Source organism: Microtus ochrogaster, chromosome 21, assembly GCF_000317375.1.
Source record: "Microtus ochrogaster isolate Prairie Vole_2 chromosome 21, MicOch1.0, whole genome shotgun sequence".
Taxonomy (NCBI): domain Eukaryota; kingdom Metazoa; phylum Chordata; class Mammalia; order Rodentia; family Cricetidae; genus Microtus; species Microtus ochrogaster.
In genome coordinates, this window is record NC_022022.1 from 19,565,714 (window position 1) to 19,582,036 (window position 16,323).

At 43.4% G+C, this 16,323-nt stretch overlaps 1 protein-coding gene across 1 annotated transcript in view; it reads left to right on the plus strand.

Annotated features, from left to right (window-relative positions):
• Positions 1–7,611, plus strand: part of Pde5a (phosphodiesterase 5A) — a 125,695-nt gene extending 118,084 nt beyond the window's left edge. The window contains exons 19-21 of the mRNA XM_026783945.1: positions 4–78; positions 868–951; positions 3,700–7,611. Coding sequence (XP_026639746.1) covers positions 4–78; positions 868–951; positions 3,700–3,828 — 288 coding nt within the window. The 3' untranslated portion in view covers positions 3,829–7,611. The remainder of the gene's footprint in view (positions 1–3; positions 79–867; positions 952–3,699) is intronic.
• Positions 7,612–16,323: the final 8,712 nt, after the last annotated feature.

Genomic DNA, 16,323 nt, shown 5'->3' on the forward strand with positions numbered 1-16,323 from the left:
CAGATAGCAGAACTCGTGGCAGCAGAATTCTTCGATCAAGGAGACAGAGAGAGAAAAGAACTCAACATCGAGCCTGCTGTAAGTAAGAGGCCTTGTTGGTAGGAACTGCTAAGCCACATTCTTAAATTCTATACTTGTTGTGGAGATTGCTTCTTACAGTGTCCGTCAGACTGGTCTCAGTCATGCCGTGGCCTCTTGGGGCTGAGTTCCGAGCATGTGACCACACTTGGCTACAGTGTGTGCTGCTTCTTAGTACTCCTGTGACACCTTCCCTTGAGAATGAGGTTCCCATTTTACTTTTTAACACTTTCTTTTTAGAAGAATTATCCCCGCTGATTGCAAAAGCAAAAGCAAGCTAGGAAAACAAGAAGTACTAACAAGTCGTGCCGCCAATTTTCTTGTAGTTTGTTTTCTCCACTTTAATGTAATAAGCCACTTTTATTCTAATATAATCTTTGGTGTATATGGATCATAATTATATGAAATGAGTACTGCCACAACTTAACGCACTTCCTTTGCTGTAATATTTGCCATATCCATTGCTGTAAACAGCACAGTGATTAACAGTCACATTGCTGCCCCTTCCTCTCTGTTATTTTGTGAGGGTAAATTCCCATAAGGAGACTTTAAAAGTGTTTGATGTAGCCTTGTAATATAAAGGTATACATCACAGATGTGAAATTTTAGATTCTTACTTTTCTTTCTAGGGTTAGGAATACATACACACACACACACACACACACACACACACACACACACACAGAGTTGCTGTCTTACCTCCTTAAGCTAACCACTGGTTCATCTTTTTACAGCCAGCCTTTCCTCTGTGCTCTGAATAAATGTAGATCTGTCTGTGTGTATTTTCAGGATCTAATGAACAGGGAGAAGAAAAATAAAATCCCAAGTATGCAAGTCGGGTTCATAGATGCCATCTGCTTGCAGCTGTATGAGGTATTTACAGAAAAATATTAGATTGCTAAACTTAGATTATGTTATGAGTCGAATCTGAAGCACATTGAAGAGATTAACACCAGACATGTAGTTTTGCTTCTAAGTCAGAAAACATAATTATCACTGGTATTGTTTCTTCCTGCTGACGAATGTGGCGCTGTACAGAACAAGGGATACAGTCCGCATTTGCTATTTCACAAAGGCATTGACTCACTCGGTCTATAAATATCAGCTCCGGGCCTAGGGTGTGCTGGACATTCATTTAGGGGACACTAAGAAGCGTGTGCTGGTGCTGCCCTCCAGGAGATGTTTCCTGCACACTCTGTGGTAGCATTATTTTTTTTTTAAGTTTAATTTTAGCCTAAGTACAAAAAATAGTCACCCAGCATTTCCTCGCTGTCATACTGTGGCTTGGATATTGTTAAGAATTTTTTTCCTTAATACTAACAGCAGAAGGTTGCAGGAATATGGGTTCCAGTTTCCCTTCTTTTGCTAGTTTTCCTTTTTTGCTTTTTATAGCTTTTGTTCTAGTAAAAAAAAAATGCATCTATTCAAAGTGTTGGTATAGATGCTTCTTGCCCCAGCAAAGAAAAGAGATGTTGCCTTTGTTTTTAAAAGTTCAAATGGATTTGTTTTGTTTCTTTGAGAAATTTACCATGGAGTTGTCATAAAAGGTTAAGATCAGACAAAAACTACAAAGTTTCCAATCTAGACATTGCATATTCAGTAACTGGATGTGTAAAGTTCATCTTGCATAGAAAAAGTGTTTGCCCCAAATAGGTAGTTGGTGGAAAGCCCAATGGAGAATTCAGTTCTCATTCTTTTTTTTTTCTTTTAATTTATCATTGTTATTATTTTCTAGACTAGACTTCTCTGTGTAATAGCACTGGCTGTCCTGAGACTTGTTTTGTAGACTAGGTTGGCCTTGAACTCACAGGGATCCACCAACCTCTGCCTCCTGAGAGCTGGGATTAAAGGCATGCACCACCACACCAGGTCTCCAGTTCTTATTCTTAGTGCATGGTTCCAGCACTGTCTTAGTTCTGTTGCTGTGAAGAGACACCATGACCAAGGCAATTCTTATTAAGGAAGGCATTTAATTGGGGGCTCGTTTATAGTTTCGGAGGTTTAGTTCATTATCATCAGGGCCAGATGCAGACAAACTTGGTACTGGAGAAGTAGTTGAGAGCTACATCCTGATCCACATGCATGGGGTGAGAGGTAGGGTGGGGGTGTCCTGGTCCTGCGCTTTTGAAACCTCAAAACCCACTCATAGTGACACTCTTCCTCCAGCAAGACCACACCTCCTCCTAATCCTTCTCAAATAGTGTCACCCCTAGTCAGCCTTGGTTACGAAGCATTCAGATTTATGAGCCTGAGGGTACTTCTTATTCAAACCACACAAGCAACAAAGGGTTTAATAAACTATCCTGCTGATGAGGAGGAAGGGGAGATACAACAGAAGGCATCAAAAGAAACAGAAGAAAAGGCCACCCAGGTCACCTCTATAGCACTGCCTTCCCACAGTCTGCAGGGTCCGTTTGGCTAGTTTCCTCCTTGGTGAAGAAATCCTTCCTCAGAAGCTGCTGGAGGCAGGGTTTTAGGCACTCTCCGACCTCCTTTGTCTGACAGACACTTGCCCTGTTGGTTGACTAAAGAGCTTCTCAGTTGATGATACCCATGGCTCTTGTTTTTTCCCATCCCTGAAATCAAGGAGAAAGAGCAGCATAATCAGAAAAGCCACTCTAGATTTCACTTTGTTGTGCAGTTTATGTACGCACTGTTTGTGCTGTTGGGAAGTCTACGTGATCCCAAAGGGTGTTTTGTGTTTATCACGGAAGTAGTATGTTCTCACCACAGAACAAAGTCCCGAGAAGCAGAGAGGAAGACAGATGTCTCTCCGTCTATTTAGAGATAACCACCAATGTCAGTGTGTGTGCCGTAAGATGCTCTCATGTCCTTTAATAAAAACTGATTCTCGAAATCCATGCTAAAACACACGTAGTTCCACGTCAGACATGTGTCTGAGATATTTGTAATGACCATAAAATGCTCACAAAATATTACTAAGCCTTGTTGTTGGCGTTTGTCATTTCTCCATGACAAAGAAAGCTCCGGCAAATGTTCTTGTAGCTAAATGCACAGCACTTGGTAATAATAACCTTTGTGCAAGTCTTGCTTTGAAAAAGCACGTTGCGTAAAACCATCTGTGGGAAAGCACAGGCATGGATCCCACAGCCTCCTCAGAGAGCCAGCCTTCATCCAGACAAACAGTGCACCCACACAGATGAGCCCCCACAGCTCAGCGGTTTACAGTTTTAAGATTCATTTTTATTTTTAATCACGCGTGTGTCTTTGTGTGAGTATGTGCACACGAGCGCAGGCGTCCCTAGAGGCCAGAGCCAATGGGTCCCTCTGGAGCTCCAGGAGCTGTGAGCCACCTGCTGGGAACCAAACTCAGGTCCCTCTACAGGAGCAATACATGCTGCACCAATACTCCCCTCAACCTCTCCTTCAGGCCCCCTCGGTTGTCACTGTGCTCTCTTTGTCCCCAAGTATGCCTCCTTAGATGTATAGCTTAAGGGAAAGCTTTGATAAATACTGCATGTGCGTGCGTACATGCCTATGTGCACATGCGTGTGTTCCTAGGACTTAAGAGAATGGCGCCCATGTCACTGCTCACACAATTTATGTGGCCCCTGGTGGCAAGCCTGTGGTTCCTTCTAGTTCTTTCCTTTCTCTTTTTAGGCCCTGACCCACGTTTCAGAGGACTGTTTGCCCCTGCTGGACGGCTGCAGGAAAAACAGACAGAAGTGGCAGGCCCTTGCTGAACAGCAGGAGAAGACGCTCATCAATGGGGAGAGCAGCCAGGCCTAGCGAGACTGACGGTGCGGCAGGCCGGGTTGTTCCATATACCATGCGTACTTGTGTGCACTTTGCCACTGCTGTATTTTGTTTTTGCACAACTTTTGAGAGCGTAGCATGAAGTGTCTTAGAGATTGCTACCCACTTTCTCTACTTTGGTTTTCTGCCACTGAAGCAAAATGGTTGATCATCTTCACGTTGAACACATTGATAGGAATGGTGTAAATGGCATTCCTACACTCAGCGTGGTTTTGCTTGGGAATTATAAATAACCGTCTTTGTGTTTCTGAGTCACCAGTCTTTCAAACATGTTAGAAATCTTTCTCAAAAAGTAGGTTGGAGACAAATTGACAATGTTCTGGGACATTTAAAGCGATCATGAGATGAATGTTGACCAAGTGGATTTTAGGGGAGAAATGAATATAAACTTGAAGGGTCTTAACAAAATTAAGGTGTTGAGAAACAAGAAAATGTGGTATTTAATTGGTCTGCTCTTTCTGTGATGGGGACAGCTCACCTTACATGTCGCCTGTGTGGCAGAGCAAACACCAGTACAGCCAATCCACGCAGAAGCCCTTCAGCGCGCGATCTCAGAACCCCACCTAAAGCCCAGGGCCAGATGATTCCCCCACTGACCTTCCCACGAGAGAGAGTGTGTGCCAGACATGGGAGGGCCCGGAAGAGCCTTAAGCCAAGAGAAATGTCTCAATGGAAGATCTTTCTGACAATCTGCATTTTAAATACTGAAAACTTCAAAAACTAATTTCTTTTTAACTTTTCGTCGCCTTAATCCAGCAATTAAGTTTCAACAGAAAAGTGGTCACAGGACCACTTGCCTGAAGTTAGGGCATGAGCACATGTATGAAAGTGAAAATTAGCCTTTATTCCTCTGTCAAATCTACAGGAAAAGAAAATAATTATACGAGTTGCATCAGAGGTTTGTCTCTAACAGGGAGCTCAGACAATAAGTTCAAAGGAACAGTGTGAGATCTTCCTGTCGGAATAAAAGCAGCCTTCGGTCTCGGGAGCAGATAGTGAATCGAACCGAGCAGCTCAAGTAAGGAGGAGTATCTGTTCCAAATGTGCAGAAATGTTTGAGGAGAAATTGAGGGATTTGATTTATTAACTTCTGTCCTTTTCCCACCTCCTCCCAAACTGGGTGAAATATTTGATCTGGGTTTCTAACATTAATTTGGATTGAAATGGTTTCTTTTCCCTTTTCTCTTTGCTTAAAACGCACCATGTTCATTTTGGATCCTGTGTATGTATATTTTATTGTGGCCTTGCTCTTACTCAGATACGAGAAGGCAAAGCGAGTTATGCTAGCATTGTTTAGTATGGGTGAAGGCCAACCCAGGGAGTTGTTGCCCAATGCCAGTTGTATTTTTGTTGTGATACTTGTATTTTCAGAATATCATTTTGTTTGTGTTTCATATCACGTAGATGAGATCTGTAAGGTTGCCTCTAATGCACTGGTGTGTAAATTGCACAGACTGTCACCAACAATAGTCATATCAGCACACTGTATATACACCTATGCATGCATCCATAACTTCTGAGTGCGGACTCAGGCTTAGAGAACATTCTCTCCGCCTAGCACTGAATCCCACACGTGACTGAGCAGTTATGCTGAAACGCGGGCATATATATGTGTAGTGCCAACCACTGAGAACATCTTTAAAGGCAACATTATGTGTGAAGGATTTGTCTGTGGTGTTAACAAGCAAGAAGTCAGAGCAGAAATTGTTTGACTCGCTTTAGGCAATGGTTTATTTCACCTACGTGTATAGGCATTAAAATAGAAAGAGCAATGCCATGCCTCCGCTATGTCATTGCTGGATAGTTCAGTTCCTACAGAAGAGAGTACTATTTTATTCAAATAGTTTTTATTTTATAGGAAAACCATTCCATACATGGAATTTCTGTCTGTGGTACAAAAACACAAATCATAGTTTTCGTTCTGAATGTGAATATTTCCTTTCTAGTATCCTCTCAAGTTGGATTATATTTATTATATTATATTATTATAATCTCTCCCTTATGCTGCCATGTATTGATATTGCTCATAACGAACAAGACATTGTTGTTGTCCTAGACTGTTTGGTTAATTGCTTGGCTGGCTGTAGTGAGATAACATGATAACATTTAATTTTAATATTTAGCCAGAAAAAGAATCTGTGTTTTGGTAACTTGCCTAGAAAGCTTTCTGGATCTTACATGGTTAGAAGATTTGCCTTTGCCAGTCATGATACTATGTGAATGTGTATAAATCAGTTAGCCTCTGCACCTAAGGAAGCTGTGTTCCTAATGTAGTCAGGTTTGGACAAAGCCTGTGTTCCAGGGAAATGTCACAGGAGGCAGCTAGCTCCTAAGCCTTCCTCATGGGCCTCTGAGACCACTGTCGGAAACGGGGTATTGAAGTAGAGACATGACCTCATCCCGCAGGTCACTTCTCAGGCTGAGTTCCTTAGATGGAAAGCAAGTACATTTAATCCGCTCCACACAGACCTGGCTCCCCAGGATGCTGCTTCGTCACTGTGGATTAATTGCAAAGAAGAGTTTCTGTTAGCAGCCTGGAGACAAGGGTGAAGATGAATGTACTAGTAGCATTGCTTTCTTGGAGGAACTGGAATCCCAGACAAGTTTTGCCTACCAGTCAAGTGCCTTTACTCCCAGAATGTTGCAGGCGCGTGAGGCTTGGCACCTATTACATTTCCAAATTATCTGTGTTTTTCTCTAGATTACACTCCTTATCCATAGCACGTAAGCAGCGAGACCTTTTCTTTAACCTGATTTAAGATGAGAAAAGACAAAGTGCTCCCTTGCTCTCCTGTAAACAGCAGTTTCAGATAAGTTGACAAAACTTACTTACTCCGCATCAACCATGCATCAGCCCACTAAATCCTCTCCATATGTTAGGAACCGCGCTCAGCGGGCGAGACAGAGCAGTAACTCCACGGAGCTCGCGGGCTGTGCAGAAAATGACTAGGAGCATCGTTTCTCATTCCTCCAGCTTCACATGCAAACGTGGAGGACATCCCATCCCTTTCCTCCTCATCTGTCACATACACACTATGCACTTTTATCCAAAATTTCTTAGTATGCCTGTGAACATCCTGTCTTCCTGTCAGCACGGGTCTGCTTACTTGCTGATAGCTTGAAGAATGCCTTGTGTAAGACGTCCTGTCTTCCATGATGTAGATCATGTTTCCATATTTCAATCAGGGAGACGGGGGTCAGAGTTCTCATGGACCCCTTCTGCCCTCTCACGGAGAACAAAGAAGGAAGTATTAAAGCTTACCTCACCCCTCCTCATTCTTACCAACAAGCCTGTGTAGACATGTCTTGAGTGTTGTTGAAACGGATGTAAATAGCTGAAAATAGAAATTTCTATTGCTGTTTAAGAACCCTAATGAACCATCACGCACCACTGTTGATATCTGTTTGTATTCTTATGCCTTTTCAATATATCTGAACAAATATATAGTTTCGGGCACTATTTTTATACTAGCATAAAAGAGTTACTATGTAAATTATGTCCTGTTGTGAAGTCATTTAAATGATTGGCAGGCTGGTTTTCCTTTCCTCTCACCACACCGGAAACCATTCCCGAGGATCCTTCTGGGAGAGGGTGGGTCGCCCTCCAGAAGAGCAGGTGGGCACCTCCTCACCCCCCCACCCCCCCATCCCTGTGACATCAGACACGGTCAAGGTGGTTTTCACTGTGCGAAGTGATCACACATCAGGTGTTTCCTCATTTTGCAGTGCTGTAAAAATAAAATGAATGAACAAGAACCGAATGTGGTCTCTTCATGAGGGCGCCTTGGGTTTTAAGGGTCAGGAAACGATGCCGAACGTGGGCTTGACGCCGGGAAAGCCAGTCCAGTTAGTTTCAGAGAATTTTACACTGAAGTTTGATAACTATTCAGGTAAATCGACTCTTCAGTAAGTGTCATTTTATTGGTAATGTCCTGGGCTGCCAGTTGGAGGGTCACGTTTCCTGCCATAACAGCATTGTGGGGGGTGATGGGATTGTTACCAACCTGGTATACACAGGGAGCTAAAACTTGGGTGTTTCCTTCTTGCCAGAAAGCTTGGACCTGAGAGGGGCCCAGAATTGTAGCTTCACAGCCACTGTTAACACTACAGCCGGCTCCTTTTTAATGCGAGATTTTAGAAATCCCACGCCCAGACTTCATGGGTCAAATCACTATCTAGGAGCATTATAAACACGGCCCTCAGGAGGCTTTGCTTTGGTTTGGGTTTTATGGATAGGTTTCCTTAATTTAGTTCTCCTGATAAAGGTTAATGTAGGGCCTCAAGGGACTTCTGACACCCATTGGTGTTTCTGGAATAAAAGACATTGTGGTATGGATACTGGAATTTTATTTTATTTTGGTACCTTTAGGCAAGCCCTTTTCACTCTTCACTGGTCAGAAAACAGCTCACCTGAAGAAATAGTGCCAGTACACATAAAAGACTACTTAAAACTTCTGACCATGAGAGGGCGCCAGAATTTCATTTGTATTTAAAGAAGTAGCAACTGGCGTTAAAGGATAATTAAAAACTGCTTCTTCAAATATTTTTGGTGACTAAATAAGAAAAAAATCCAAATGTAAATTTCTGAAAGTAATGAAAAATTCATTTTTCTATTAATTTTTATGGAAACTTAAAGCTTTGTTTATTGCCCTTGGTCCAGTGATGACGCTGCCAAGATTTTCTCCTTGTGAATAGTCAGACCTCAAGTTCTCTTTTACTCCCGATCCCACTCCTGCAACCCTTTCTGTACAAATAAGAAGCATTAGAAAACTTCCTTAATGCATAGTCCCGTGATTAGCTGTTTGTTTCCCAGCAAACAGGAATTCTGGTCCCCACGTTTAATACATAGGAATGTCATGCCATGACTTTCTGTCTGTAAGGAACGCGACAGTAAGCCACCAGAAACCCCGAACTTGCAGAGAGAGTTGTCTGGTTTTAAGCTACACTCAGCTAAAAGATGGGGGGTTAGGAGAGGATGCCATTCGTCTAAATCAAAATCTCAGGAAATAGGCATGGAATGAAAATAAAGTTATTTGCAACAAAAAAATTCTAATGAAGTGGTCCGATTGAATACTCAGGATAGTGTTCAACCTTGCCAAGTCCTGACTCACTGCCCTGAGCCACGGCTCACATTCTGTCACCGTTCGTCCTTCGTGAGTAGCTTTGAGAAATGGCAGGACTTTCTTCAGCCGTTTCCTAAGGTCTCTGCTCCCACTAGCAGCCCCTTCCAGCTTCCCTAGAAACCACCCCGCTAAGATACAAGTTCACCATTCATGATGCAAGCACGAAGAGAAACAGTTCCCAGAGCGTGATGCCAGAGTCAGAGAAATGATCAAAGAGCGTCTCAGGGGAGTCACACAAGGGGACCTTTTGAGGGGAGTGTTGGAGGCTCACGGATTCTCCAGCCGTCAAAGGACTCTCTCAGCCTCTTGTCTCACCTGTGATACAGCCCATTGAGGCACCTGGTTGAAGAATCACAGCCTTTTGTCTACAGTCATTGATCTCACCGGAATTCAGCCAGCAATCAGGCCGCCATTTTGCCACAGCTGAGGACACTAGAAGCAAACCTCTTCTGTAGCCTGAGTGGATTCCTAGGTGGACCAGAAGTAGTGACAGGACCAGAGCGCGTTTCAAATGCCTTGATTTATAGCCATCTTTGTTCTGTTACTGTAAAAACTCTATGAAACTGTTTCCACATCAGAACGGGGTGACCTGGGGTTTCCTGGGTTATGGTCACTCCAATTTGGCTCAAAAATAAACTCTCTTTATTCCTTTTGAGGCGAGAGTTGTGTGGTTTTCATGAATAGGATATTTGATAAAATAATAACCTTATTTTTCAGTACTGAACTTGGAGTGCCAGTCAGGCTAGGAAATTGTTCTTTCTCTACTTTCCCATTTCCGTTCAGAGCCGCCGTGTGAACAAGCGGGATCCTTTCACGCCCTGCGGCTCCCAGGCCTAAGACTTCAAGAAAAGTTTAAGTGCTGTTCAGTCCTCATAAGTAGATATTTTATGAACATTTTGCTGCTGTTGATGTTTTTATTGCATTTATTTATTGTGTGGGTGTGGCTCCAAAAAGATTGATTGCCATGCGTGCTGCGGCCTGAACCTGGAGATGAGGGGAGCGTGATAGGGCTCCTCACCTGCAAAACAGATTCCTACAAGATCACACATGACCTCGCTGGGCCGTCATCTCATGCCATGCCATGAGGTCAGATGACAAGTTGTGGGAGTCAATTGTCCCCTCCCCCCACATAGATCTTGAAATCAACAGCTCAGCCAACAGTGCTTTACTTGCTGAGCTAGCTAACTGATCCAAGGCATTTGAAGGGTAGAAACACAATCAATTACATGCTTAGAGCAGAAAATACAATTAATAGTGACTAAGTAGATTTGTTGTTATTATTATTATTACTATTATTGTTATTATTATTATTATTATCAATTACCATCATCATGATGACTGTGAAACCAATCCCAGGGTTCAATTGGAAATTTTTTAGGCTTAAGTAGCTAAAATTTGGAGGCTATAAACATAGTGAGTTAAGCCAAGACTGAACTCTGTCTTCTACCTTGGGAGGTCTGTTGAATCTTCACAGTAATTCTGCATGAAGGGGTTACATTCACTTCTGCCCGAGTGCAGGGATGCTCTGCCTGCACGAATATCTGGGCACCAGATGTGTGCAGTGCCTGCAGAATGAGGTGTCAGGAATCATCTGGAGCTGGAATTGCAGATGATTGCGAGCTATCCTGTGGCTGGGTGCTGGGAACTCAGTGCTCTTAACCGCTGAGCATCTCTCCAGTCCCACCAGTGGACAATTCTTGGCTTTTGGTGCCCATCTACCAAGGAGAAGACTGAGCAATCCACATCAGCAAGCCCTTAGGTTATTCTGAGGCAATTTTAGATTGGTTACATATTAAAGCTTAATATCTTAATCAGTTAAAACCACTGATCTAAGAAATGGCCTCTTTATCTAATTAGTTGCGATCCACAGACGGGAGTGAGAGCGGGAGGCAGGGTGTGTGAGAGAGAAACTGAGACAGATCGGTTCAGTAGTTGTGTACGATCCAATGATTAAAAGCATCTTTTATTAAAGAGGCTTCTAGTAATTTAAATAGCAAACTCCCTGAAAACTTTGTTCGGTCTCTGTGTGGATTTTTATCCACAGCAAAAGTGGTCCATCCACATGGGGTAGAGATGGCGTGACAGTCCTTGCTTCTGGAGCTTCCTGCCTTATCTGCAATCACTGAACTGGAACCTTGAGAGATTAGCTCTGCTCGCAGTACTCTTCCTCCTGGCTCGCGTCCTTGGAGGTCACTGAACTCAAAGGAGAACGAGCTGGTAAGCCTCCCATGGGGGAGTCAAGAGTCAAGAGGGGCAAAAGGAAAGCTGGCATTTTATCTGATGTGTGTTTGCATACTAGCGATCCATCAAATTGTTCCTAGTGTCTGAGGGTAGAGGGCGAAGCAGAGTGCTCTTTCTGACTTATCACCTAAATACATCCTAATATAGCAGGCACACTGGCCCTGCTTGGCTAAGATCATATGAGCCTGCACAGAGAAGGTCAACCTCATGAAAACCTAGCACGTCTGTCTTCCTCCTTGACTTTGGGTCACTCTTCCCTTTGACTCTACGCATGATAATCACGAAAACCTCAATAATCTGTCTAAAACCCAGTGACTCCTAACTGAGCGCACCCCTTTCAAGGCTGAAAGCACAAAGAGTCATCCTGGTAAACCCACTGTTATCTTGGATTCCAGGAGTACCAATATCTTGCAGGCAAGGTAGATCACAGCCAAGGTAGAAAGCAGCCCTTGGTGATGGGGATGCAGAGGCTACATTCTGGAACAGAAGTCACCGTCTTATATAAATCAGATGCTTCTCCTAAAGCTGACAGAGGACCCACCTGCAGAACCAGAGTTGAGACAGAATCGAATGAATGGTACAGGATTCTTGCTTCTTGCCCCAGCTCTTCTTCAGTTTAAACCTAAAGCTCATCTCAGAACCTTGAAGACGAAGTTGATAGACACCTGTTCTTCCCAATGTGTATTAATTAAATCTCCTCTCTCTGCTTTTCATCACTCCTTGCCTCTTTAATTAGTATACTGGGACATGAGGCTGAACATAACCTGCTGGAGTTCCTGGAGCAGGGGATTTTGCCCTAAAACTCTGGTTATACAAATATGCTAGATTCTTAAATAGGAGCAATTTGGGTGGCCTAGGAAGCCCAGTAGTCACCACTATGGAGCGTCTAAAGTTCAATGTTCACTGTCAGACCTAAAGGAATAGTTGTTGGGAAGAAGTCCTGGGGAAGAGAAGGGCTGGGGATAGAGATATCCCCCAGGGGATGCAGTCTGCTCCTTGCCAGACAGTAGTGATTCCCAAATGGTCTTAAAGGGGAAGGAAAACTCGATGATGCTCTCATAAGAGGCAAAAATGCAAGGCAGAGCTGGTGCCTGACTTAGCCCTAAGTCTTTCCTGCTGCCTGGTTTGCAGACACTTCAAAAAAAAAAAAAAGGTACCAGTTCTGATGAGAATGAGGCCATCAAGTGTATGAGGAAGATAGTGTTGCTCCCCAGACAGGCAAGAGTCCTTGTGATCTATACTGTCACCAGTATGGCTAAGCATCCTTTCCCCTGGATCCTGCGCCTTGGCCACCAAGAGCTACATCCGGTCCGTGCATTCAGTACAACCATCAGGTAGCATCGTGCCTCAAGTGGGCTTTCCCCATGGTCCTAGGCAATGACAGAACAGACTGAAGGGGGCTGAAGGCATTAGTGAGCAGGACCTGTGTGCCAACCCTTTCTGTCCTCTACAAACACATTGGGGTAGATTTTTGATCCCATTCTTAGACGGAGAAGCAATGTAAGCAAGAGCAGGTGACTAATTAAAAAGCAACGTAGCATCAAAGAAGCAGAGGGAGGATGTGAATGGTGCTCAAAGTCCACACTCCTCTCATCACTAAGCCAGCACAGCAGAACAGGCTAACCACCTGCCTCCTCCAGCAGTTCACTGTGAACTGTGGGGCCACAAGCAGCAGCTACAGATACCACCTGTGCCATCTTCCTTGACTTTAGACGATTATCTTAATTTTACAGAGTGAAAATAAAATGTTCTGTATCTTCTGCCACCTATAAAGGGGGGGGGCAGTGAGGTGGCTCAGGGGATACAAGAGTTTGTCACACAGGCCTGCCAATCTGAATTCGCCCTGTAATTCCCGTGGTGGAAGGAGAGAACCAGCTCCTAAAAGTTGACCTCTGACCCCCACACACACTCCATGAACACACAGACACACACACACACACACGCACATGTGAGCATTCACACACGATGTAATAATAAATAATTTTTTTAAAGAGTTGGACATCACAGACATCCAATTGGGAGTTTTTCCCATGGGTGGTCCTATGTGCCTATTCCTCTTTCTGCATCCATCCCTCCTTCTTCCAAGCCATTCTCACACCCCAGCTAAACAGGAATCCACCGTTGGGAGTTTTGTTATCGCTTACACAGGGGGAAAGGGCTAAGGTGAACATTTTATTGTTCAGATAATCAGGGTGATTGCTAGAGTCTGCTAGCCTCAGCATCAGCCTCTGTGTTCTTAACTTCTCTGAGCAAGTTTGAGATATAGTCTGCTCATAATCATTGGTCATAGTTGAGCCAGGTTAATCATTCATTTGTCCAGAGCTTCTTTGGAGTTTGTGTTTGTTATTCTTAAGTGGCCAAACTAACCCTGTGTAGAAACAAACATCTTTAAAAGCATAGGTCTACCTGTCTATGCGTATACACGGATAATATTAAATCATTGCCCACTAGCAAATCCTTGACTATCAGAGAATGTCTCACTTACTGCTTACCAGATACTGCTGCACTTTTGTTTTGAAGAGCTGCTTTTTAGGACAATTCCATGATAGAACCCAGCCTATACAGCAGAGTTCCCTGGTAAATGGCTTTGCCAGGCAGAGACGCCAAGTGGAAGGAAGTACTTTCAAACAGACTGCTAGGTACGCTCCAACCCGATCTAGCATGAGAAACACAGGCATCTATCTGTATGAGAGCTGGCTTGACCGGGCGAGCTCTCCATCAAGTCTGCTTTAGCAATTCTCAAAAGCAAAGACATGCATAAGTTTCAAACAGTATAAATATGTACCCGCTGAACTAAGTACATTTTGAGATATTTCTATAAAACAGTACTATGCAGACATCAAAGTCATTTGTAAACTGTTCCACCAAAGTAATATATTTAAAAATGATTTACTTTGTGCTTATACATATTTGTGCGTGAGGGTGTTCACGTACCCTGGCACCTGTGTGGAGGTCAGAGGACAAGCTGTTCCCAGCCTTTATATCACTATTTGGGAGCTGAGCTCAGGCCGTCAGGTCGTCCCGCAGGCACTTTGCCCTCTGAGCTCGCCACCCGGCCCCTAGTAATTATACTGATAAACGGAAGAAGAGATTGCCGCACAGTAATATGGATTTTAAAACCTTTTTCCTTTTGGAGAGGATGTGATTGTATTACGTGCTGCTGCTAAAATGGCTTGCAGAAGAAAGAAAAACAGTTCTATCACTTGAGTTAGCCGCTTTTACTTTTCTACACGTTCTGGCTTTTTTTTTTTTTCAAGAGAGGTGAAAAATGCAACAAAAGTCTGTGGAAAGGGTTCTATGAGACATTTGGAGGTGGCGCACACCCCCACAGCCCATCTGGCTGAGAGGCAGAGAGCAGCGAGCTTGTAAAATGCCAGGCTAGTCTCTCTTCCTTCTGCATTGTACCTGTGCCTGCCTTTACAGCGAGCGTCCTCTGTGAGCTCCAAAGAGAGGTTGTGAATGGGTTGGTCGTTGATCCCAGCACACAATGCCCTTTCTCCTTATGCACTTTGGTCACTGATGCTGCTGATTCAATTGCCCATGGTCTCCTGAAGGCTGATTATCTCAAAACAGATTAAGAAATGTTTCTTTGAGACGACAGTAGTTGGCAGCCTGATCTTCGGTAACAGGTGACCAAGTCTATAGGATTTTCAGAATTGGATTTTTTCTGTTTCTCTGGGCCTCATGAAGCCTCTCAAAACTGTATTTTCTGAGGGAAGGAGAATTCTTTTATTTGATTCCATACCATGAAGCTCCATATTGTAACAAGAACACCAGACCTATAACGAGTTAGCATTTCCCACAGCGTTGAAAGCTTGTGGGATGGCGCATTGCTGCGCATTCTCAACATCCAAACAAGAGCCCTCGGGTCATGCTCCTAATATTAACTAGAAAAATCTACTATGATATTTTTCCAAATCTCACCGCTTAACCATTGTATTATAAAATATGACAAAATTTGTAATATTCACCATTCTTAACATGGGAAAGATAGATAGATAGATAGATAGATAGATAGATAGATAGATAGATAGATAGATAGATAGATAGATAGATATAGATATAGATATATAATTTTTCATTTACAGATTCCCAGACATCTGATCAGATCTGTGGCAATGAGAGCAAAGGTGAAGCTGAGGGAGGGTAGCCAGCTGCTGAAGCAGCAGTCGATTGTAGTGGGGTGACCAGGCAGCTGGACTAGCTCCACTGGGTCTGGTGCTTATGGCAAAGTAGTGGCTGTTCCAGGAAACAAGTCCTGGAACTTGTGCTGGGCTGTACAAGACAAGGGAGGGAGAGGCCTGAAAAGCAGACACGAGGGGAAAACAGGCAGGAGAAGGCCTTGTGGATAGGCCACCAGGGTGCCCGAATGGCGGCTGACGATGAGCAGCTAATGCTGCTGCTATTGCCCGTTTGGGGGCTGGGGAGAGGCACTGTTTTGGGGAGATGGCAAGGAGAAAAAGTCCCTGGTGGGAGAAGCCGGTAACCCACAGCAGCATCGGGGAAGTGACAGCTTTAAAATCTACCGTGTGATCTTGCCATGTCTCCTTGGGTCTCTGATGTTGTTGACTGTTAGATAGTTATAGTTATAGTTTCCCTTAGTTATGATAGAAAGTAAATTATATGCAAAACTTTGTACTCACCAAAATAGGGTAGATAATGGAGTATTTTCTCTGAATTTGCCAAATACTAATAAACTGGACATTTTGAATATATTTCTACTTGGTAATTGTTCTTATTATATATAGTTCTATTATGTTAGAGTTAAAACCTTTCCTTTTTATTTAGATAAAAAGGAGTAAATAATGTGCAAGAATTGTTCACACTGCCACTCCACTGTGCTAATAAAACCATACCTTGATTCGAAGGGTGGAGTCAGTGATTGGCTGACCGGAATTAGTCATAGACACATTGGAGGACTGAGGAAGCTGGATAGAGAGGGTCAGGAAGAGATAAGGAAGGCTTGGGGAGATTTTGTGGGACTTTTGAATCTGGAAAACATGAAAAGTACGGTTGGTCAATCATCCCTTTCCTGTTCCTTGGATTTATCAGTTTTTATCTCAATTTCGGACTCCCAAGTTTTTATTAATACTAGAACAATTAA